Source organism: Phaenicophaeus curvirostris, chromosome Z, assembly GCF_032191515.1.
Source record: "Phaenicophaeus curvirostris isolate KB17595 chromosome Z, BPBGC_Pcur_1.0, whole genome shotgun sequence".
NCBI classification, from domain to species: domain Eukaryota; kingdom Metazoa; phylum Chordata; class Aves; order Cuculiformes; family Cuculidae; genus Phaenicophaeus; species Phaenicophaeus curvirostris.
Window position 1 is genome coordinate 56,061,322 of NC_091431.1, and position 25,732 is coordinate 56,087,053.

The following is a 25,732-nucleotide window of genomic DNA, read 5'->3' on the forward strand; positions in this document are numbered from 1 at the left end:
ATTTCTCTGAAGAATTGTTTTATTTCTGATTATTAAAATGCAGCCAGCATTTATACAGCCTCTTCATTTGTAATATAAGTGCAAATTGTGACATCTCAGTGAGGCATATAGGTAAATTAAACCATTTTAGTTTATAGAGAAACTTTGCTCAAGGCTGAGGTCATAGACATCAATACAGCAATGAATATTCAAGTGTGCCCAGTTCTCTATCACAAAAGTAAGTCCTATAAAATTGGATGTGAAAATTGGAAAAGGAACATTGTTGGTACAGAACAGTTTCTCACTGTTTCCCTTTTTCCCTTTCTCTGGGTTTGTTTATTGAAGAACTAGGCTGCGAGATTGATTGGGGTTTTTTTTCCTAGACTCTCAGCTGTTTATCTTATATATTTTCCTCCTTTTTTTTTATGCATGTGTAACAGCATTGTCATTGCTGTTACTTATCCTTATTTATGAGAAGATGGGCAAGATGTAAGGGGTGGCGTAATAATTGAGCACTGCACCAGGTAAAAGGTACTGCCCATCGTGCAAAGGCTACAGTAGTAGAGGAAAAAAGTCCAAAGAGGAAACGGCGTTGTTTGTCTTGAATGGCCGAAGTAGGACACGGAATGAGTGTTAATGTCCATTTATTCTGTGTGCAGTGAGCTGTTACTCAGAACCATTGACTGCATCTATGTGGAATCCCCTTACTGTCAGTAATGCCCTTGTGGAACTTGTGTTAGCACTTACCAATCCAAGGGTATTTATTTTGTTTAGATGTCCCTTGTGCTTAATAAGCAGTAGTCGATGACGTGCCAGCTCACACGTTTACGTGACTGAAAGAGGGGTAACATGGATTTATGCAAAGATCTTCCTTTTCTTTTTCTTGAAGCAATAGGCATGGAGTTGCCCTCCCCAATTTCTGGATGGCCCCCAGCATGTTGTGGCTGTAAATGTAACTCCAAAAGCATTGAAAACGTGCTGCAGGTCAGCTCTGTAGGAAGCCAGCCATAATGCTTGGCTGTTAGAGTTACACCAGGATGACTGCAATATGCAAGTGATGTCCTATTTCCCAGCCACCCCTGTGATAAGCAGATCTCCAAGTGCCTGGAGGTATTGTACATGAAGTAACTGATTGATAAATCTGTGATGCATAGTTCATAAATAAATCTGATATTGAAAGGACATAGTATATAAAAATATTGCCATTTGTCATGATGTTATTACAAATCTTACAGTACGTGATGTTTTCTTAAATGACCAGCTTCTGGAATTGGTTACTAACAAGAGAATCCCAGCTGTTTTTAAAAGCACAGGAAGTTTATCATCCCCATACTTCTCTAGAAACCCTGTAAAGTCTTGAAATGCTCCAAAACTAGAAAACAAATAAGAAGCATCTTAAATTTGGAAAATCAACTCAAATGATTTTTCATTTCTGGGGACCTATTTCTGGTTTTCTATACCGTATGCTGTTAGTATTGGCTGATGTCAGTGGACTGTGACTCTGTTGTTGTGTTTTTCTGTATGATGCTTACTTGAATAGAAATAAATTCATTTTAGGAAATAGTTCACCAGTTTCAGTCGCTAAAGATAGGATTCTACGGCATAATTAGATGCCTCTATCAAACTGTTCTGATTTTCGCTTATTCTAAGCCTAATCGATTTCTAAGTGGATTGTGAGTAGTATCTGCTGAAAAACAAAGTTCTTAGGCGGATGCTTGCTTGCTGTCTGTTATTTCTAGCTTTAGACACAGGTACATTTTGATGTACATGTAAATGATCTTTTTAACCAGAATGGAGGGGGTTTGGTTTTTTTTTTTGGTGTTTTTTTTTTAACAAACCCCTCTTCTTTTCCTGTCAAACAAAATTAAAGCAAAAAGTAATAGATTTTAAGTTCTCTGGGAGAAGAATGGTCTTCTTCCACTATGCAGTTTCGCAATATCTTCCTGAAGCCTGTGATTCTGGATCTGAGAGTTACTCTGTGACAGACAATAAATAAATCAAGAGTGTGAAAAATAAAGATGTAGCAACCACTTTCTGCTAGACAGCATTACTTGTAGATTAGTCAAATGTGGAGGAATACTTATAATGAAACTGATATGCAAAGGTGTGTTTTCACTTCTGTAATGATGATTTTGCAGACATCTCTAGTGCGTTGCTTTTGTGTGTCTGATTGTCTGAATTTAGACACCGAAAAAGTTTCAATTCACACTGCATTCGTTTCAATTTTAAGCCTACTGCAGATGACAGAATTTTTAAAAGATCTGCTGGCAGTGGTTTGGAAAAACTTATTAATTGGGCATTTCTTTCCCACTGCAAACTTCAGTGAATGCCTTTTCTCTAGGAACCTTTTTAGGTAGCAAAGCTAAGAGGATTTAGGTTTCCTCTAGTTTGACTATGTAAACTATGAAACTGCTATTAAGCATTAATTATCTTATAGTTGTCCAACTTATATACCAGTATGTGCAAATGCTCAGAGATTAAAGCAGTAGTCTATTTACAGACAGTTACTAGTAAAAAAAGCCTTTCTTAGATTTTTGAGTGTTTTGAAAGTACACAAAGCATCAGTGCTACCAACCAAGTAACTTACAGAGACTGTAGTAATGTGACATTCACCACAAATGTCAGCAGGATTTTGGTTTGTTTATGGTCCTGCAGTTGTCACTCGTTATGTACACTTAAACAATAATATTAATCGTAGTTTATTTTAAAAGATTACCTGCCTGTAAAAATCTAATGTAAACATTTGAAATCAACAAAGACAACTTGAAATCTGTTCAGTTGCCTTTTTTTTTAACATTCTCTCCTTAAGTCCCTTGACAATTTGGGCTGGTTTATAATCACATTTTCGTGCTGCTAAAAAGTGATTGTCCTTTCCTCCTTTACAGTGCTAAAAGACTCAGGCAGTGGGAAGCTGAGTAACATAAAATTCAGAAAAAGCATGAGGCTGAACTTATTGCTTAGTTCAAATAATGGCCCATATATAAATTCCCTAATGTGCTTCAAAAACAAGTGTTGTGTTAACTACCATGGAGTTTTCCCAGGGGCACAGGTCAGCCCCGCTGCTTTCATTCCTCTGTGACCCTTACTGAGGAGAGAGGAGTGTGGCCAGAAGGCTCTTGGCATCTCTTCACCCGCACTGGCATGGGGTAGAGAAGCAGGTTCACAGCAGCTCTCTGGGTTTCCCCATGCCCAGAATATATGGAGCTGACAATAGGCTCTGACTCCTGGTTTAGTTTGGGCATCTGTTTCATCTGTGTCTTATTGTGTGGTAAAGCTGAAGTGCTGTGGTGGTCAGTAATTTTCTAGGAGCCTAGGTAGGCTAATAAACATGCTCACAGCGCTGACTCGATCTTCTACTAGTAGACCAGTTTTTACTGTTGTCTTTTTGGCATTCTTGCTGCTGACCTTAGCAGTGTTAGGACCTTGTCTTCAGAAACTACATTTTGTATGTAAAAGCACATAAAAGCATTTTTTTGCAATACTTATTGCAAAAGTGGAAGCTCAGCCAGAGTAAAATTGCATAGTCTTCTGTTATCGTCCCTGATTATTAGAGTGACCTGTTTCCAATTAAAGAGCAGGATAATGTTGTCATATCCATTTAAGAGGATTTAAACATCAGCTGTTCTCTTGGGTTTCAGCTATTGCACATGAAAAATATGTGCTGGAATTAATAAATTAATAAATAATAAATAACAGTAGAAAAGAGATTTGTCATTGTCCTGACTAACTTTTGCAGAACAGGCAGCACCTCTGTTTTGCTTCTCGAATTTAAAGAGCTTAGGTCCAGATGAAAAACTTGGGGAGTTTGTTGTGTGACAGTTCTCTTATATAATGCCTGGCAATGCCATCACACTTGGCTGGTTGGCATGATAGTTTAATTGGTTCTTGCGTTCCCAGATCTTTCTAAGAAAATCTAGGGATTTGGTTAGCTCTTTAGGGTGCTGTTTCTGATGAATATTGCAATTGAGGGGCAGCTGTTAGCAAGAAAAGCTTGAGTGCAGCATCAGGAAATTTGTTATTCATTAAGGATTTCAGTTGATACAGTGATGTAGGAAAGGGATACTGATAAAGTAATGAGCCCAAATTTGAATTAATGAATATTTTTCCATGTTCCTCATTTTTTTTTTTTTTGCACTTCATAACAAGAGAAAAGGAAAAGAGTAGTGGCAGTAAGGAAGGACTGCCTTCACAGGCACACGCCTCTCTTTCCATGCACTGAAGCCAGTCTGTAAGGATTTTAAGACCTCTGGGTTGGAGTTTGGTTCCATGTGCACAGCCTTACTTGCTCCCATTTAAGACCACTTATCCTTCCAGAGAGCAGCAGACATACCCTTGGCTAAACACAGTGATGAGTGAGGTGTATATATACATATAACAAGGAGATAGCACTTTGCTGGCTGTGTGGCACAAGGACATGCTGCAACAAGATAATGGGTGAAACTCGTTCTTGTGCGGATGGCTGCACCAACCACCCCTCCACCCCCATCATTTAAGAAAACTTTCATCTTCTCAGAAACTAATGGATGGAGCAGTTCAGCAGTGGCTGAATCTCTTCTGTGCACAGACTTGCTGCTTCCAGAGAGGCTGTCTGGTTACTGCCAAAGGAGAGAAGTCATGAAATGTCCTGTTCCTCCTGTTCTTCTCTGTGGATAATAAGTGGAGGCTTTGATGGTATGGTAGAGCTGTAGGTCTGTTGCTAAGAAGGAAGTGAGTGGATGATTCTCAAGGTTTCTAAGTTGTGAGCATCCCCTTCTCCTTATGTGGGTATGTGATGGCAAGCATTCACCTCCCTGGGCCATGATAAGCAGGTATTTGTGATTTGGAAATATCTTAATTGTGTGGTGGGATGAGCCCATTCTGCTGTCTGTTAGAACTCTTCTCAAAGACAAGTACACCACATAGGTTGTCCTGTTCTGCCCAAGCAGAAGGGAGCTTAGAGCTGACCCATAATGGTTGATAGAAAGAATGCTGCCATTTAAAGGCTCCAAAACAAGTTAGGAACCCTTAATCTCACAGATTCAGTCTGTACTTAAAATTTTAGGAAAAAATAATTGATTTCTGGATCTCTCATTTGCTACTTCCTAAAAAGTCATGGCTCTGAGGGCTACATAAGAGGAGTGATGGCTCTCTGATGGTTGTTATGATTTTTAGCTTTTTAGCCACTTCTGGGCTTGCATAGCTTTCCAGTCACTAATAATTTGATAGTTTTTTTCCATAAATGTAAGCAAATGGTCCATGCCAGCACACAAATAGCCCTTTTTGTAGCCTCTTTAATTATAGGAAACGTCACAGTTGAAAGATTCTTTCCTTTTGGTGTAATGGCACAGAATAATATAGACAGAATGTTGTGGAGTAAATAACTGAACTTGATGCAGGAAAATAACTTTATGTTCAACTACTATAATAGAGGTTTTGAAAATTATGACTTTTTTTCAGCAGTTGAATTATTTAAAGTTGAAATATAAACATCAATGTGCCTTTTTGGGGCACTTAGAAAAAATACTGATTTTTTTTTCAAAGGTTTTACTTGGAAAAGGCTTCATGGACATGAGTACTTCATAACTTCTTGCTTAATAATAGACGTGTGGAATTCATGGCTAGTGAAAGGCATGATAACTCTCTGAATACTTGTAGTTCCTTGTGACGGTATTTAGTGCCAAGAACTCCTGCATTGTGTTTATAGTAGCATGCTGCTGTAATCAAGGTTAAACTAAGACATAAGGCATCTTGGAAAACATTGGCCATTCACTTTATTTTCTTCTTTATTTTCCTTTTAATACATGTTGTGTTTCCAATAAGAGGCAGCTTCTGCTATTATATAAAGTTTTGGCACAATAAATTTGGTGTTTGCTGAAAAGTAAGTTTAGCTTTTGCCTCATAAAGAAACTGAGCTAAGAATTTTTTCTCCTGTCTCAGATACATTAGTAGGTATTTTGGTATCATCTACTGAAACTTGCCACGTTTAGGAGACTTACCATAAAAATGTGTATTACAGATGAATATGTCCTGTTCTGATATATTAATTTTTTGTTAACCAGAGCATAACAAGATGGAAATTGATATCATTTAACTTGTAGCCAGTCCCCCAGGTAGCTTCAAAACTGAATGTAGACAAGCAAAGGCATGACGGAAAGTGATGCTACCCATTTTGCCTTGAAACCGCATGAGCAAAGTGGTGGCCGGCACCTGCCTTTTGAGCTGGGGTTCACCTCTGAGCAGATCAGCTGCAGCTCACCGTGGCTACTCTGTTGAATGCCTGGTGGAAGAGCTGAGCTGCAGTGGGGATTACTGCTTCTGAGTCTCCAGCCAAAGGAGGCAGTGCTGTGCTAGGGCAGGTTCTGGCTGTCGTTGACCCTGCTTGCCCACTCCCAATGTGGAAATGGAGCTGCATAAGCAATAGTATCATTTGCCATAAATCACAAGCAGCGGAGCAACGCTCATTCAAGCTGATGTGCGGGACCTGTTTACTAGATTATCTACAAATAAAATTTAAACAACTTGCTACTTCTATTAATTAAGTTGTAACCCACTACTACAGAATCAGGTAATGAAATAGAGCTGACTTAATGCTTCTATAAGATCCCTCATCAAGATAATGTTTAACTAAACACTCTGCTCATAATTGCTATGAGTTTATGCTTTTTTAAATTGGTTTTATTTGGGAAGGGAAAGCAAGAGGACAAAGGAAAGTTAACTGCAAGCAGGCGTTCTAGTTAAATTTGATTTTGATCTTCTATTATAGATAAGAAATACCACAGCTGCAATTAAAACATTTATCTATGTAGATTTGCATAGTAGTAGTTCATCTTTCCTAGTCAAGGATAGTTTCTAATTTGTAGAAAAAGTATGGAAATAGGTTATGGATCTGTTTAAACCAGCCCATAATATAAAATATGTAACATCAATGTCTGAGTTAGAATTTCACCTGTGAAGCACATACATCTGAGGTCCTTTTTCACCTACTTATATAAGTTATGTTTAAAAATATTGCCTGCACTGTGCTACAGTGTTGTACCGTGACATTTATGTCACTCACTTTATAGATCTGTTTTGTAGATTGGGGAACTGAGCTGGAGTGATTAAGAAGTGTTTCTGGTGCTCCAAGTCTGGAAGCATAGCTCAGAGGCAGGACTCCAGGTGCTCCCCACTGCATGCATTCACCTGTAAGTTAGGTATTCAGTTAAAAAGATCACTCATAAGCAGGTTTCCTGAACATCAGAATGCAATTGTCCCTCATCAATAGGAGATGTTAGCAAAATGTTAATGAGATAGCAATTACTTTTATGTGCACTAGTCCAGGCTGGTGTTTAAGCTCCTCCATCATTCTCTCTCTCTAATTTAACGTATGTTAATGGTAGCTTTCACTTCCCTGTGTTCATAGTTAGTCTATACTAACCAGTGGCTTTTCAGTTTTGCCTGAAGTTTGTCTTCTTTTTCAAGCAATTTACAAGCAGGTTTTTCAAAGTTGTATAAAGCAATACAAACAAAATGAGTTTTCACTTTATTCTGGAATAAACAGCTGTACCTTATGAGAAATGGTTAAGTGCAATATTGTAACCATTCCTCTACATCAACAGTATTTCCTAGGTACATAAGGCCAGGAGTATTGTTTGATGGGTATAATGATGTGGGGGTTTTAATTGAATTAGTTTACATGTTACTTGTTTTAAAGGACCTGTTTAGGTAGGTGTCATCATATTTAAACCAGGCTATCCGATCTTCCTGTGGCCAAGGTTGACTTTACAGCCTTAATGCAATAATTTTACTCAGAATTGCAGACAACCTCACGCTGCCAGCTGAGATACTATTGTTTTCATAAACTCTATTGTTGCTATTCAGAATGAACAGTTTTGTAAGAGTTCTAATGGCTGAGAGCAAAACAACTAGTAATACTGATATTTTAATTACCATAAATCAAATTATTGGAGGAGAAACACTAAGTGGATAGATGGAAAAAATTTTGCTTTGCTGTGTGCTTCTGCAAATGAGTTTGAAGGATAATGACTGGGTTCTAAGCTTTACTACTGCTGAGTCTGCGTGTGGTTCGAGTTCTTGGATATGTCAGCAGTATTGTGAATCTTTGGCTATTGTTGGTAAGCTTTATTGCCACAAATGTCACATTGGTGACTTTGTTTCCTACTGTATGGTGGGTAAGCCCTGATATATTACAAGTGATACATGAGTAGTGTGAGAGTTACACTACCTCTAGTTTTGGCCACATTTTCCCATGTGTAAAGGGACGTTCCCCATAAGTACACGTGAAACAAACAGAATGTTTTCATTTTAGTAGCTGAAATTAATAAAATAAGCTATAAAATACTAGGATTACCTTTGGAAGTTAATGATGAACAGGTTTATAAAGAAATTTTTTACTGTGCTTCTGTTTTATGAATTAAAATGCTTGCATATTTGATGCTCAACAGCAGTATCTTAGAACCAAGGTACTTCAGACCTTGCAAAATACAGTATTAATTTTGCTTTCTAAACATGTGATTCACTATGATTCTCCCTTCTTAGCCTTAGCTTACACATGTTTAGCTTTTCCTGCCACGGTAAACTAGAGTTAAAAGGAGTTCTTCAGCCAAATCTGGGTGGATTATTTGCATGCCATGTATCATATCTCAGAGCAACCCGTGTGTGCAGTGTTGCATGAAACGTGCTCGGATTCCTCAGCATCTCTGTACTCTGCTGCATGCTGATCACCTCGGCAGCGGCTGCCAGCTCGCACTGCTGCTGCGAATGCACGCTGTGCTGATGCAGGCACCATAATAGGAAGCACCTAGGCCTGTCATAAACAAACAGGGCTGGAAAAAAAAAGTGCAAGCCTGACGTATGGTGTGGCCATAGCAACAAGCAGAGATGAGGGTGCCATTTTGGAGTAAGTGCAGGCTAGTGTGGCTCAACAAGAAACCAGAAAGTATCTTTGCTGGATTTACAAAGCTATTCTGTATATGCACATCAGAGGTTTTCTGAAACACACTACTTTGCAAGAAGACAGCTTACAAAAAAACCAAAATCTGAAATTAAGTATGTAAGGGTGTCTTTAAAATGAAATTATTTTTCACTTGCAATGAAAACTTTAGCTGGAAAATCTATAAGCACATTTACTCCTGAGAAATATTAATGTTATTAATTATTTGACAAATAACAGACTCTATCTCTTTGGATGCATAAACTTTAAAGCCCAGAGCTCAGATTTCTCAGTAAAATGACTGTGTTTTTCTTGTACTATGAAGCATGGCCAAAGTTTTGTATGTCTGAATACTGGACCCAGGTAAGATTGCATTTCATAATTTGGTAATTAGTTGATTTTTCCTCTTTTCTTAGCATTAGTAAAAAAGAAAATGTACATTTTCTAACTGGGAGGGGTTTTCTGCAGCTGGTTTTTTGGTTGTTACTGAAAAGGTTTCAGAGGCTTTATTATAGGAGAGCTCTTAAAGCTCATCACTGTGAAGATGATGCAGTTGGTCGATATGTAGTCAGAGCTTGGTATTTCTAGCACAGCCTTCAGTGCGTCCCTGCTCACAGAACTTGATTTTTAAAATCAAATTACTGAATTTTAAATACAAAAATATAAAGTGCTCTGGAAAACTGCAGAAACAAATCTTGGTACTGGGGAGGCTAAAATTTAAGTAATGATTTTTCTTTGATAGTCAGGAATATACTTCTATAGTCTGATCTTTGTTTCACAGAGGTGTGAAAGATAGATTGAATGTAGGAATTATATAACGGTACAAAAACCTGTGTTGTTGGCATAAAGTAGAACTGCAGGAAGAAAAAGAATTTTGTAACTGTATTGTGGTGAGTTTTTTTTTCTTTCCAGGCAGATTCAATTCCTGTACTTCTGTATTTTAGATCTTATAGATGTGATATAAATTAAGGTGTGCTGATGTACATAGGGGTTTTTGGTTTGTTATTGCAGTTATTATCAGGGCTTGAAAAATGTCCTTGTCATAGAAAACTAAAGCAGCCTGATTGACTTAAGTGGAGGGTGAGAGGACAGGTGTTGGTCTTAGATCTTGTTACACCCTGTCAATTGAACAATGTGCCTAAGTGTGAAACCATGCCTTAATTGCTCTTGAGGGGAGGAGTCATCTGGGTTTTGGTTTTGTTTTCTTTTTTTTGGTTTCTTCTACAGTATCTTGACTGTTGTGAAATAGTTCACTTTACACAGATCTATCTGTTCCCTCATCTGTCTCTTCACCCCACATCATTCCCAGCAATGATTTCTTGCCTTTGCTGATGCATGTTGCTTTGTTGAATGGCAAGTCGCGCTGACCTGGGCTGCGTCTGCCAGGTGGCTTGCTCACGGGTTTGTAGATGGTAGCATTGGAAGTGATAAGATCCATTCTGACTTGTACATTTTGACTACCAAAGGACTTCAAGGAGTATGTTTGCAGACTTGGATGAATAGCTCAGCTTTGCTTCATAGTCCTTTTGCTCTTGGAAAATGTTATAATCCAGACCAGGGACCTTATGTATTTATACTGTTATTTTAATATGAGGTGATTAATATAGCAGTACATTGAACAATAGACAAGGCAAATGTTTGTTCTAGTCAGGAAAAGTATGTGTTGTGCTTTCAGTGGGCTGGGCAATATTGGGAATTCACGTCACCTAATACGTACTGAGAAAACAGTCAAAATCAGCAACATGTTTGGCTTATAAAAGGTAGGAATATGCTTTTTACCCAGGTAGCTGTAAAATGAGTAGTAATTAATGGAATAGGCATATCTATCTTGTGAAGTGAGTATGAAAATTAACTTTTAAAATTCACTGAAGTTATCAAATGTTGCATCCTATCTAATTTGTAATAGAATTTTTCTTAGACAAGGTACGAACTCTGTAGTTTACTGTAGAGTCCTATGTAGATGAGCTACACTTGTTACACCCTTTCAGTTTTGTTCTTTGTTTTGGAGATTGAGCAAAAGTATGGCATTGGGGGGGCTGGATGGTGGTACTAGAGCATTGTTCCCATTGTCTGATGCATTTGAACAGTTTGTTCGGATTCAACTAAGACTTGATCTAATGCCTGCTGCAGCTAATGAGAGTCTTTAAATTTCTTTATCAGGCTATGGATGGAGCCCATAGCCGGTTTTATTTAGCATTGTTATCTCTTTGATAAAGAGTTGGTAGAATCAGCTGTTAAGGCAGGGGCTTTGGAGGACTGGAGGAAATTTAATTGGTTGCAGACTCTGAGCCTTTTTAATGTTTCTATCCTTGTCGTGGCAAAAATGGGCTTGTCCATGTGTGTAAGCCCCCACGTAAAAGGATAGCCGGATGTCTTTCTGCATCTGCCGAGGTGTCTCCAGTGTTTCACGCACTGCTCAGAGCTTTTCCAGCTGCTCCAAATATTGCATGTAAGTGTGTATATGGGCAAAACCCAGCCAAATTTTACCAGCTTTTTTTTTAACTGATAAAAATGCAAGTCAAAGATGAAGATGATGCCATATTTATTTAGAGCTTATTGGTTTTATTTGATTTTAAGATGTTTTTCAGACTAGTGTTGATTTTTATAGAGACTTAAGAATATCTGTTTAAGAGGACTGAAATATGAAAAAGCCTTTTTTCTTGCTAAAATACTTATTAATGATGAAAAGTTAATAGATAATATTTTGTTTGAATAATGTCTGTGTAGTTTTATCTGTATTGCAAGTTCATCAGAGAATATATCTCAATCTAATGATATAGTTCTGTTAGTGGAGCCTGATTAGTTCTCTGAATGTGATGTTATTTTCATGATTTTTAGTCTGCCTTTGATTTTAAAATTTGCGTGAATCGCAAAACTTATTACAGTTTAGTGTTCAGAAAATAAAATAAGTGATGGTGGGTTACCATTGATTAAACAGATTTTAACATTTCAGATGAAATTATCTTTAGTGTTTTGCTATGAGTTCATAAGTGACCTAAATTATTGAAGGTAAAGCATATTATTAATCTACTATTTATAAGCCATGAATAAAAGCAGTATTTACAGAAGGTGATTTCTATATGGGTTTACAGTACATACTGGAAATTGCTAAATAAATGTAAGCCACATTTGGGCATTTAACAATAAAATTGTTTCCTTGTAAATATTAATTTACTGGCTCTCTGTCAAAACGGGATGCTCAAGAGCAACCCACTGAGAGAGATGATGAGGGGTGAGTACACTGTTGTGGCAAGTAAACTTTTATTTATTTATGTATTCCATACTAATTCTTCTAGAGAAGTTACCATAAAAATGCTTCCTACATTTGAACAAGCAGTTGTGAATAATGTAATAATGTTTTGGGCATGAAAAAGAAGTGGACTATTATGGAAAGAGTTCTTCTTACCTGAAATCCATTTCTACAAAGTCAATGAGAAATACATATATTTATATTCCTTTGTTTTGTGTGACTTGAGATAATTTTGGTGCTTTATTGATATTTGTTAGGTTTATTTTGCAACAGGAAAGGTGAGAGGGCTCATACAAAATCCTGTCAGCTGTTGTGATGAGACTGTGTTGGAGACTAATAGTTTTAGGACTTATCTTCAGCAGTTCACTGTACCTACCTTAAATAAAACTCAGTGCTAAACCAGCTGTGTTGCAGAGGGCTCCTGGCATAGCCCATGGGCTCTGAGCTGGTGAGATGAGAACCAGCTCTAGCCTGGAGGGTATGTGAGCCTTATAGCACAACAGTGGTTCTAAGTTAATGCCCCTGTCTTGCAACAATAAAGTGTGGGCTGAGAGGGAGCAAAATCTTATCAGGGTAGAATGACGCTGTAGGTCTACACTTGTGGAAGAACCAGGCAGTCAGTTGCATCTCCTGACCCTCAGTCGTTGTTGCCAATGCTTTTTATTTCCAGGAGCATGCTTTCTTGAGCCAGTCTAGTTCTTTGTATATTCCTTCCTGCCTGTATTGCAATGAGCTATGTAAGAACTCCAGTAGATAGAGATGAAGGGTGCTAACAATCCTTTTGTTCAACTGCCTCTCAGCTGTTGGTTCCTGCCCAGCTGAGACTGCTTTCACAGTCTGAAGGCTCACTCTGCTCCGGCGCAAGGGAAAGTTGCCAAACCCAAAGCCAGCCATGCACGTTGGCATGGGGCAGCAAGGAGTGTTCTCTGTCAGGTGTGGGTGCTTCACTTGTCCTTACCAGCACTCAGCCAGTGCCTCCCCAACACAGCCTGATCTGAACCTGCCAAACCCCAGCCACATGTGCAGGCATCCGTGGCTGGCAAAACTGAGCACTAGATGAGAGAGCAGAGCGATAGCTCTGCGTGATTCAAACACAGCAGCACCCCACCACGCACTGTCACCGTGACACAAGTTAGTGCCTAAAAAGACATTCAGATCCCTGTGTAGGATTAGAGGCAAATTACTGGTATTGATAGACACAGAGTAAGGAAAGACAAATGTATCACAACCTTCTTCATGCAGGTACTGACATCTCTTGTAAGATGGGTTTAAATCACAGCGGTAATAAGTGTGCAGTCAGGAAACTACAGACCTGCCTTTGGCCTGATTTTGTTATCTTGTCTCCATCTCTCTGGTGTACCGGTAAACCCAGCCTCACAGTACACCTGACTGCAAGACTGGAAACCGCCTGGGTTTCATGCTCGTTTGCTTAATTTGACCTAGCGGCATGAGGGCAAAATGCTCACTTGGACAGTAGAAGCAGCATTGCATTTTTATATGTTTCCCTGAATGCATGAGACAGGGGTGGAACGGATGAGATCAGTTCTTTCTCCTATTCTGTACAATTTTTTGTGAATCTACTTAGATCTCGAGCATCTAAATAAACAATCAAATGAAATGTATGAAGGACACTTTGCATATTAGTTGGTGAATGACCCTTGCTGAGATTTTCCCTTGAAAGAACAATGACACTATCACATGCTCTTTAGTTAGAAGTACAATAGTTATGGTCTGATAAGAACTGGAGTCTGAACCAACAAAATTGCGTGAAAGAACTTGCTTTCAAAATGTTGATATCTGCTGTTGATGATTTACAGGCACTTGCTTAGGTGTATTTATGTCAGAGCTGTACTGAGCTTGCTTCAATGTTAGTAGTTACTTCGCAGTCGACAGTTTTCTGATTTTGTCTCTAGTGTCATTGCTTTTTTCATAGGATGGCTTTTACCTTCTTTTTATTTTGTAAACCGAGCAATAGCATTTAGAGCATACTAGGAAAAATAAGAAATAATTTAGTTCATGTTTCTTTTTCAAATATATTAGAATTAGAAAAAATGTCATATTTAATTTTTGCTTTTTCCAAAGAGCAGTATATATGTTGTGCATGACTGTAGCTTTTAAAAAGATGATTAAAAGACTCATTTATTTTAGTATGAAATGGCAACCATTCAGGAAGATTTCTGATGAACTGTTAAAGCATGTGCTTGGCCAGGTCTACAGTAGGAACACCTCATTAAAATAAGAATGTCATATTACAGGAGAAGTAAGATTTATCCAGCTGTATCAATGAAGCTGGGTTTTGTCCTTACATAGCAAGCCAGTTTTCTGCATGAAATAGGCAATACCCACAAAGCTCAATTCTTGCTGGTATGGCTGTATTGGTCTTGGGGTGAGTGTGCTATCATAGCTCTGTGAGTGAAGTATGGTTCCTCTGTGCTCATTTTCTAGACATAGCTGTCTGCACAAATGCATAATGTGGGTACATGCCTCTTTTGTGGCTGTGCTACAGTAGATATTTCATTTACGGGGTAGATATTTACTTGCAGTATGCATATACCTATATATTCAAAAATATGAATACATTATTCAGATGGTTCTGCATTTTATATGCCTTCCTTTTCTTAGAGACATACTTCATAGCCCAAATTGACACTCTTGTTGAGGGGAAAAAAACCTCCTAAAGCATAAAAGGAGGGGGCAAGTGGAAAAGATTTTCTTTCTAGATATCTTCAAATCGTTTCTTTGTTACAGCTTGAGAGTTGCAAGAGATCTGTAGGGTGATCAAGGAGTGAGTGTAGTAGTACTCCTTGTAAACTGGTGACAAGCTGGTATTTTTTACTTGTATTTTTTGTATACTCTGCTTGACAGATGTGTCTGCCAGTGTTAACTAGGCAAATGTTAACTAGATATGAGCTAGGAAAAGGAGAAAAAAGCTGTGTCACATATGTTTAAAGCCAAATCTTCTCCATTCAATAAGAAGGGAACTGTTGGGGTTTCCTACAAATTATTTTAGAAAAAAAATCCTGTTGCTTTTTTCACAATACTTAAATGACAAAAGTATTTATTGGCAGAAGAGCATTTTGATATTAGAAGAAATCACCTCTATTGTTTCACTAGTGTGAATACCTTTATGGACTTAGCACAAGTTGCTTTGGAAAAGATTAAATTCACTATGTCCTTATCCCATTATAGGAATATCCTTATGGGACATTAACACTAATACAGCTTGTAAAACTTACTTATGCAAATAAGGTGTAGAAAAGGCATCTGCGGTTGCCATAACTGGGGTAACACATACAGGTTGTTGGAATTCCTGTGCCACAGGGCATTTCTGTTTAGCTGGAGCTAAAAGCGCGTTTATCTCCATGGCACAATATTTTTTAACAGTAGCATTCCTTCCATATTGGTATTGCAGAATTTTAAGTGTGTTACTGAAGTGTTATGTTTTTGCAGTACCTCTGACACTTTTCTTAAATGCCTTTGGAAAATCTGTGCGTAGCTGGGCTGAAGTAGAGATAACCATGTAAAGGAGATGCATGTACTAAATCACACTGATCTTTCTGGTTAGGTTATTTTTTCTTCTTTGAAAAGTATATTAAAGTGTCTGTAAAGCATAGGAGCTTACTGCTGAGGAGCATAGGAGCAGCCCTGAGACTACACCTAGAGCAAAACTTGCTCGTTTTATATATTAGTTGCCCTGACAAAACATCCTTGGCTGGGCTGCACTTTGGGAATCAGGGAGTGGGTATCAATATGTTGTTTGGAAGATGTCCAGATGCAAAGCATGACAAAGAAGTGGCAGCTCAATAAAACTCAAAACATGGTATAAACTAAATTGTGTGCCTAGACTTGAGACTGAGATTTCCACCTGGGTTTCTCACTATGCCTTGCCTGGAGGAGGTGGAGAGACAGGATGTGTTCTTGTTCGCAGATAAAGGGAAGGAGTGACAGTGATAGCAGTGCTTTGGCTGTTTGGTCACCATTGCTCCCAATATAGAAATGGATGTGTGTAATAGAAAGAAGTGAGGAGAAAGACTAGAAATGGCAGTAGCAGATCCTCCCCAAAGACAGTCTCTAAGAAAAAATGGAGACAAAGATGTGACTAAGAGTTAGTTGCTATGCCATCTCTGGATACAATTTTAAGGAGGAACTCACATCTTTTTCTTTTGTCTTGTTGTGTTTTGGGAATTGTTATAACCTTCTGAGTGTCCTGTATAAATTGCCATGTATATACAGTTTACATAATACAAGCACTAAGGGAGGGAGAATGAATTTTTCTCCCTTTCCATATGCAACAGGTCATGGTTCTGCTCTTCCAAGAGAGGACTGGAAGGGCAGAGAGTGGATCTTCTGATGGAGCGTTGAACTATTTGGTTTTGAGATTTGGTCACAGCAAAGCCCGGGTAGCTCATGTGACAGGTGTTGGGGAGAGTGCTGGATCTGAAGTGATAGTTATATAATTTCTATTTTATTTTCCACTCTTCCAATTTATAGCTCCTATAAAATACAAGAATCCAAAAGAAAAAAAAAAAAACTGCTGCCAATGTTTTGTAAGGGGATGAATCATTAATAAAGAGTCCAGGTTTGGGCCCTCTCATGGTGGTGTTTTGTGGCTTCTTCCAGAGCTGTTTTGAAAGATTTGTTGTAGATTGTTCCCTGCAAAATTCATTGGAGGAGTAATAACAAGAGAAGTGTGCCATTAAAGTAACTTGCATAAATATGATGGATTTTTCTATGCTGAGTAGATATGAAAAATATTAAATATGAAGTCTCACATTTGCTCCAGGTTCCCTGAGCTCGTGTCCAGTGCAAGCTGAGCACACACTTGATCTGTGTGCCAGGACGTTTCATAGATAAAGAGCAAAACTTTGAGCAAAGCAGTTTGCTATCTGTTGAAAAATGTGCTGATACGATGAATTAACTGAGTGGAGTAGGTATTTCCACTAATATTGCAATAATTTAAGCATTATTTTAAAAAAACATTGCGTTAACCTAGGATATTTGCTTGAAGCATTTCCAGGCCAGAGGTATAAATAACTCTGGTCTGTTGCTTCTGAACTTCTCCATTGTGATACAGTTGTATCCCATTGTATGTCTGAACCAGTATGCTGTGAATATGTATTAACGCATGCATAAAATCATGATACCTAATGTGTTTTTATCTCTCTCCCTCTGTCTCTCTCAAAGTAAAGGTAAAGTACTTTCTTTAGCGTTGTTTTTAGCGCAAAACTTGGAAGGCCTTCTGTTCACATGAGCTACTGTTCACAGCGGCCGAAACCCTGAGATTGTTGGTTATGCTTTGATTCTGTCAGTTGCCCAGTGGGGTAGAGCAGTAACCACCTGAGCTATTCATCATTGCTTTCTGCGAGGACAACCGCCTCCTCAAATCTGCTGTCATAACTGCAGCTTTTTCCATACTCTGATCCACATTCCTCTGATTAAATTAGCTTTTAACACTACCTTTTTTTTGTATTTCACATCATTTTGACTGCATTGACTTAAGGGGGAAATAAATATATAACAGAATATTCTAAACAGCAAAATGTGTGTAGGCATTAGGCTTCATGTGCTGCAGGATGTTGGTTGGATTTTTTTTTTTAGAAGCTATTACATACATACTATGCTCTGTCATTATGTAGAATTCATGCAAGAAAACTGTAGGTGAATATTGTGTCTTAAAAGATTGCCAGTGGTTCCCAAAATATAGTTTGAAATAGGATATAATCTTTGTTGCTTGTGCAGTCCTTCAGGAGTGTCTATTGAAAATAGTGCATTTGTAGAGGAAACCTGCTGTGGCATGGGTAAAAATTAGTGAACCACATTGTAAGCTTTCTGGTCTAAAAAAGTTCTAATGTGTTCCTATTTATTCATAGCTAATGCTTGTATTATCACTAGAGGGCAGTAAATACAAACATGAATTATGTATTTTACTAGAAAGTCCTTTTTATAAAAAAAGAAAGAATAAAGGAGCCTGACTCTTTACTAAACACTTCAGCCTCTGGTTTTTACTATGTGTTTCCCCTGTAATAGTTCAGAAGAATGTTGTCACAGTATGCTCTATATTCTTATACTTGATGCATGAGAATTATGTATTCCCAAATAAAAGAATCTATGAAATTATATAGCTTAGGCTATTCCATTGTGTTCAATGAATGTAATTCTGACAAGCAGGAGGCTGCCAAGAAAGCCTTTTTCAAGCAGCATAATTATGCTACAGTTAGGATCCTCAAAGTTGAGAGTCCTTCAGAAGAGTTAGGAATTTGTTCCATTTATGGCCATCACTTCTCAGACACCAGTGGAGTTTGTCTCTTCTTGATATCAGTGTAAGATCCAACTTCATCATCAGTCCTGCTGATCACTTGATACATGGCATCAGATTGTTGCAGCTGGAACAAATCACAAATCTTTATATTTGTAAAGTCCTGCATTTTCTCTCTTTCCAATCAAGGAATCTTAGGTGGAAGCTAGAGAAATTTGAGGCTAGTTGATTCAGCTAGTTGATTCAGAGAGTTCTTGTCCCTTCTGCTTCCTTCAGACTAGTTCTGGTTTTTAGCTCAGTTGAGTTTATCCACGCACCTTTGCTTGCTGGATGAAATTACTATTCTTTGCTGCAATGGTCTCCCAGCACTGAGCAGACTTTCCATTTTGTGGTGATGCTTTCTGCTAAGGTGCATGCCAGCATAAATGCCAGACAGAGCTGGCTAATGCTGCAAAAACAGTGTTGTGTTTGTGACCAGTAGGAATTGAATTTGACATAGGTAACTGTTGCTGGTATGTGGAGCATCGGCCTAGAAATGATTTTTGGTATTTTCAGACATGTTTCTCAGTTGGCTCATGAGGTATGTTCAGGCTATCTGTTCCTGTTTGTAATGCATATGACCTTGAAAACTAAAATCTGTGATGTGTTTAGCTGTTTTCCTCTTTGGTTTACTTTTTGCTGCCTGCTAGACAATATGCAGTACATTCAGCAAACTTGCATTTAGGATTGATGCTCAGACACCTCTCTGAAGGTTCCTAGTGCGGCTTCATAGTTAATCCAGGGATTACAGTTGAGAGTTAAAAAGTACTGTTCTCCTGCCCTCAAAGCTAAACACGTTTCTGTTGGAGCTCCCATATTAGCCATTAGTGACCTGTGGAAGGAAAGACCAATGTTGTAAGTCTCCTGTGGGACAGTTCAAAAGCACAGCTACTAAATCAACGAAGTAGCCCTTCAGCCTTCTTGCTATTATTTTCCTCAAGAATTAAACATTGCCATCTTACTTTCCGGTTGACTGAACCATCAGGAATATTTGTTTACTAACAGAAATTGGAAGGGAACACAGATGCCTTATTTCAGACTATTAAGGTTTATCCCAGGCTGCTGAGGATGTAATTTTCTTCCTTGTCCTTGTCAGTAATGCGTTTCTTTATCAGAAACCCAATGCTGGAACTAGGGAAAAACAAGCTTCCTTGAGTGTCTTGTTTTCCTGAAGTCTGTGGCCTGTGTGCTTTACACTGGTTTACAGGCTATATAGGTCTTTCTGGCAAGTTGTGATCATCGATGTTACAGATTAATAGAAAGATGAAAACCTCACTAATACAGGTGAAATCTGTGTGCCTTTGTATGCACTTGAATGATTAAAAACAGAGTAACCTAGTAGTTACATTATTCACATTGTTGTTGAAGGACAGTAAACATACAGTCTAACACTATTTTTTTTCTGACTGCAGCAATAGAACAGAGCTTTATAGAGAACCAAGAAATAGTTTGAGTGCTGACAGATCTAGAAGTTTGCACAGAGGTAGATATTACTGCTTCGATTATAAGAAGAACATTTGAGGTGACTTACTGCAGTCGCGATTTTGTCATAAATGCACTGGTTTTAAATTCTTAAAGTTGCTTTCAAGCAGAGCATGTTCATAGAAGATGTATAAACAGCCTTTGTAATTCAAGTTATTTAGAAGATAGAATTTCTAGAATGAGTGTCTACAATAGACAGAGCTCTTGTAGACTCATGGGGCCAAATGGATTACTAGTTCTCCTGTGTCTCAGATAGGTGATTTGCACATGACTGCAGAAGTGTTGAACTCACTGACTTTTTTTTTTTTTTTGCTTAACCAATACGAATTGTGTTTGATTAAAAGTATTTTCCAAAACAGACTGCTTTTCTTCTTTTGAAGATACCAAGCAGCAGAGAATCTACCACTTCCCTGCTGGTGTATGCTAATTTAATAATTCTTGTTGTTAATCCACATGTCTTACTCATAGTTTCAGGTGGTTTCAGTTGGTTTGAAGTAGTTTCAGCTGACTTCCATTGCTTTTTGTTGTTATTTTTGGTGCTGTCGAATGGGGTCTGTATGTCCTGTTTGATGTGGTTCTACACAGTAGCCATATTCTTTTTTTTTACATTGATCACCCTGAGTTTTTATTTTATTACAAAACATTTTCACTATCCCCTGAATAATATTTGTAATCTTTTTCATACATGCTGTACATGTGCACATTTAGGAAAAGGAAAACAGAGATAGAGTAGTGCATAAAGCCATACTGTCACTGGAGTCACCAGAATGGTGTGTTTAGAGTATCTCTTTCTTTATTTACCATCACAAATGATGCAGATTTTTGCGGGTCACAGAATCACTATGAGATAACCTGTTGTGACTCTTCAGGATTTCTGCTTTCTTCAGTGCAGTCCACCATTTTGTACTGATGGACCATGTTGCTTATTGCTGGGTATGTTTTTAGTTAAATTCCAGAACCTGTGGTTTACACAAATAGTGCCAACTTACTAAACAATTAAGGCTGCTGGTGGTGACTTCCACATCCTCATAGTTTATGTCTCTCCACCCCAATTTTTCTGTTCTCCAGAAGCTTTCATAGTGGTGATTTAATTCCAGATCACCAATGAAGAAGTTAAATACCATAAAATAGTCCCCAGTCTTGCAGAGCCTGACTTAAAACTGACTCATTAAATAAAAAAAGCCTGTTGATGGTTGTTAGAAATGGATCAATAATCAGGTTCTTATTTAATATGTCCTCTTTCAACACTGGGAGTGCTGTTGTTGCAGAACGTTGTACAGTATCAAATCAAATGTCCTTCATCAATCCAAGAATATTATATGTTCAAAGACATAAACCAGTTACTGACTGGCATTAATTACATGCCTATATCTTAGTTCTTTATCAAGCAAATGCCTAGAGTATGTGTGTTTTAGCTTTTCCATCATTTTATCCAGGACTGATGTTTCATGAAGTGGCATGAAGTTACCCAGCCATCCTACTTGCAAACTTTAATTGGCAAAAAGCTAACATTTTTGCAGTCTTTCATAATTTAGAAAAGCTGAAGATTGCAGCTCCTGGAATCTCTCCATATCATTCTATGACTCCTGCAGAGAAGGTTGTCTAGACTTGTTGGTTAAATAATGGCTAGCATCTCCTGTGATTATTAAGGGACTTTGTCATCTTTTTGCCTTCCAAGGTCATTGTCTTGATTCTTGATTCAAACATACAACAGTGCTCATTAAATCTTCCTTTTTTCCAAATTATCTTTTTACTCAATTGCTCTCATTTCAAATCATAACTTTCTCATTTCAATATTCTTTGCATGACTGGAACCGTTGTAGAAGGATGTCATTATTTCATTCTTCACTCATGTTTTATCATCATGGGGGGGGGTGTGTGGAAATAAGAATTTCCCTTTCATGCTGCTGGATTTCCACTTATCTCTAACTTCTCTTTTTCTTATCTTGAATTACTCTAGGTATTTAGTTGTGCGTGGCAGGTATCTGCTATGCACTTATTTATTCACTGTAGCCTCCTCTAAAATGAATTATTCACAAATTCTAACCTGGGAATTGGAGGATGAAAATCAGCCAAAATAATCACTGTAAATTAGTGCTGGTGTGAATTTGCCAGCTATACATTTCCAAGGTTGTAGTTTCACGTGTAGTTGAAGTCAGAGAGGATGCTTTTTGAGTCAGTGAAGTTATACTAGTAAATATTATTGCAGCAATTGGTAGTTTCATGAGGTCGAGGCTGTGGGTCTTAGAGAAATCATAAAAATTAGTATTGAGGTGTCAATATCCAGTGTTATTGGATACCTATAATCCAATACCTATAGGGTATTAACAATATTAATAATAATTTACCTATAGGGTAAATTAACAATACCTATAGGGTATTGGATACCCTATAATCAGCATAGGAACCTTAAAGATCATCTAGTACGAAACGCCCTGCGGAGGGCAAGGATATTTCCCACTAGATAAGACTGCCCAAGGCCCCAAACAGCCTGGCCTTGAACACCTCCAGGGATGGGGCATCCACAGCTTCCCATGTTGAGAAGGATGTGCCTGTCTCATATGTTGATGGGGATTAAAAAATTCAAGGAATATATTTTTTAATACATGCTAAACAACTAGTGTAATTTACATAGCAGCCATTCTAAGTGTTTCTTATCCGAAACAAATTCTGTGCTTTTGGAGGTAGTCATTAATAGATTGATTTAAGGAGGAACCAGACTTTAAATTAACAAAGTAAGAGAAGTCATTTAAAAAACTCAACTTTCCAGTGTGTGTTTGTACTGCCTATTGCAACCGATCTTTCATACCCACATCTTTCATACCCTTCTTAAGTAGCCAGAAGTGTAATGGCTGTTACTTTACCATGTCCCAAGTCATTATTGAAATTGCCTCCTGAAGGGAGTGTCTATGCTGGGTAGGTGGCAGCAGTGCTTTCTTGTGGATGATCAGAAAACAATGCAATGCAGATGTAGGCAAGCTTTATATTCAGTATTCTAAAGCTGAGCTGGAAGAATCAGGAGAAATGTTTCCCAGAAATACTTTTTTTGGCTATTTTAATGTCTTGCTGAATCTCTAGTAATCCAGGTCTGCTTTCAAAATGTAGTTGGTTTATATTCAACCTACCTGCTTAGATCCAGGACAGATACAACTGTGTGCATTATACAGAAAATGTATTAGTAATATGTTTGTTCATATGGGGTTTTTTTGTTATTCATCTTAAGGAAGACAATGTGCTTTCCATATGAGAATACATTAAGAGCTAGATGATCTGTTGACTGTATCCAGTTGTCACATCGCTGTACATTTCTCTCCTGTAATGAAGAAATTTGTTAATACCACATTTTGCCCTATTGATTTTTGCAGGTTCAGTTCTTTTCTCAAGCACTTAGTGTTGCTGACATGGCTGTGTAGCATCACCCAGGGAAGCAGAAACTACTTCAGCCAAAACCTCCCTTATGGCTATTGCCAGTCAGCCTCTTCCAGTGAATCAGCAGTGTGGGGTTAGGCTGAATGCTGCACCTCATTTAATTGTCCTTAGACATTTGCCTGTTATCACATTGGGAAACTCTCCCTTCTTTTGATACAACAAAGACTCAGAGATTTGCTGCAGAAGAGCATATGCCTTGCACAGAGTGGGGCAAGATAATGCATTCCTCCTTTAAGTTTTGGTCTCTGAATGGCAGATGATGGGATATTTTCTTTAATGATCTGAGTCAGCTCACTGGCACACTCCACTTTCAATTAATCCCTTTCACTTATGATGTATAGCTGGAATTGATTATACTAATCTACCAAGGCAGAAAGAGCACAAGTTGAATAAATACTGTGAGAATTTGAAATCTGAGGGCAAATTATCTCACTTCTGACTTCCCCCATGGAAACTTAACACTTGGAATTGCTAGACACATATCTTGCTTTATTTTTAATAACTGCTTTTATCTCTTAAAATAAAGAAATAAAAAAGCAGTAGAAACTGGCAGTCTGCCCAGTGGTCTAAGTACATCAGTTTTTAATCTAGTTGACATAAAAGCCAAAAACATTTTCATTGTTGCAGTACATCACAGACTGCTCAAGAAACCTAATAGCTCTGTTTCTGTTGGTTTTTTCCCTTCAGAAAAAATCCTCAAACTATATTTCCATATGAAAAATTAAAACTGCTATGAAGTGCATATGAATATACATAATGCTAATTTTAACTCTTTGCATAGTGCATTCATAGAAGAGAGCTGGTAAATGCTACTGAAATGGGGAGACCTCAACCCAATTAATTTTGAATGGCGTGTGAATGCTGCAGGCATTTTGTAAAAACAAAAACAAAAAAAAAACAAAAAAAAAAAATACCCCATGCCCAGGAGAGTCTTTGGCTCTGGCCAATGGGAAATTACTGTACATCATGTCGCCAGCTCCTTGGATTTATGTCTTTTAGGGGGACACACGATTGGCTGCTAGTTAGGCTGTATGGGAGGGATTACTGTCACAGTTTGTGGCTTCCCCTTCAGGTCCTTATTTGGTAGCTGTTGATAGAGCAAGTCTTTCCAGCAGCTGAGCATCTTGACATACATTATTCATTAAGTCCTGGTGTTGAGGAAATATGCACATCCCTAGCTCTTCAGATATTTCTTCAGCTCATGCAATATGTCTTTTCAGCGTTGCCTCTGAATGCTTGGAGTTTTACAAATGGCAGTATATACAATCAGAAGACCATGCAATTGGATTTAATTTCATTATGCCTCCTGTGCACACAGTTGCTGAGAACGTGAAGATCAGCAAAAAGAATTAGGAGAGAAAAAAAAGAATCTTTCTTCCTGGAAATCTTTTGCAGTATCATATAGCAAAGAACTGATTAACTTAGATTGGTAGTATAGGAAAATAAAAATCAAAAATGCCTGAGGCAAACTATTTACTCTCAGTTTCTTGGGGCTACATAAAGGTAGGATTTTGTTTTAGCTTTTAAGAACCTTGATTTGTGGTGCATGATTGCATGATCACTGGATAACATGGGTATTTGTGGGTGATGTGGCTATAAATAATGTGAATATAAAGTAAAAAAATCAGAAAAGCAAGCCTTTGTTCAGCAATGAGAATGAATTGCACGGTATACAGTCTTCCCCTGTGCTGGGACTTTTAAAATAATATTGCTTTGGTGGATAATAATACCAAGTCTAAAGCCAAATAAATTCAGAAGAGCTTTGTGTTCTTTTTTTAAAAGATTGCTACACGACTGTGTTTCTAGGCATTAAAAGGTGGGGGAAAAAAAAAATCTTCAAGGCTGAGGTACTATACAATAGAAGATAGCATGACTAAAGAGGCTGAGGGTAATGGGTGAATGCATGACTCATACTGGCTTTAACAGCTGAAGAGATGTGAAATTATCAACAGTATGTTCCAGCAGCATTTTTTTGGTTGCCTCTGTGTGTATGACAGCTTATTGATTAAAATATTGGAAATCGTCTTCCAATATTGATCTACATTATTACGTAGAGCAGCTTTGAACTCGATTGAAACTGCAATGCTGCTAGAAAAATGAATTAAATTATCTTTTATCTCTTTTATCAAAAAGTTTTGTACCAAGGGATTGAATCAATATGCCTGTCAACATACAGAGCTGCAATTCACTTGTTTCAAAACCACATCTCGGCTTTGTTTTAGCCATACGTAAGTGTTTGTATTTAAAAAAAAAAAAAAAAATGTTGCCCTTACAATTTTTATCAAGTGTGTCAAAAAAGGAAAAGGAAACATCATACTAAGCTTGGCATACAATAACTGTTCCAAATCATCCTGTTTTAAAGAACATTCTGGTTTCTCCTCAATTA

The 25,732-nt window shown here is 37.8% G+C and overlaps 1 protein-coding gene across 10 annotated transcripts in view; it reads left to right on the forward strand.

The window, feature by feature from the left end:
* PDE4D (phosphodiesterase 4D) overlaps nt 1–25,732 on the forward strand; it is a 600,157-nt gene that overhangs the window by 551,260 nt on the left and 23,165 nt on the right. The window contains exon 1 of one of the 10 annotated variants that reach the window (XM_069880224.1): nt 24,454–24,849. The exons of the other annotated variants lie outside the window; for them this stretch is intronic. Within the exon in view, the coding sequence (XP_069736325.1) occupies nt 24,802–24,849 (48 nt within the window). The 5' untranslated portion in view covers nt 24,454–24,801. Of the gene's footprint in view, nt 1–24,453; nt 24,850–25,732 lie in introns of those variants that run through there. 10 annotated transcript variants of the gene reach the window in all.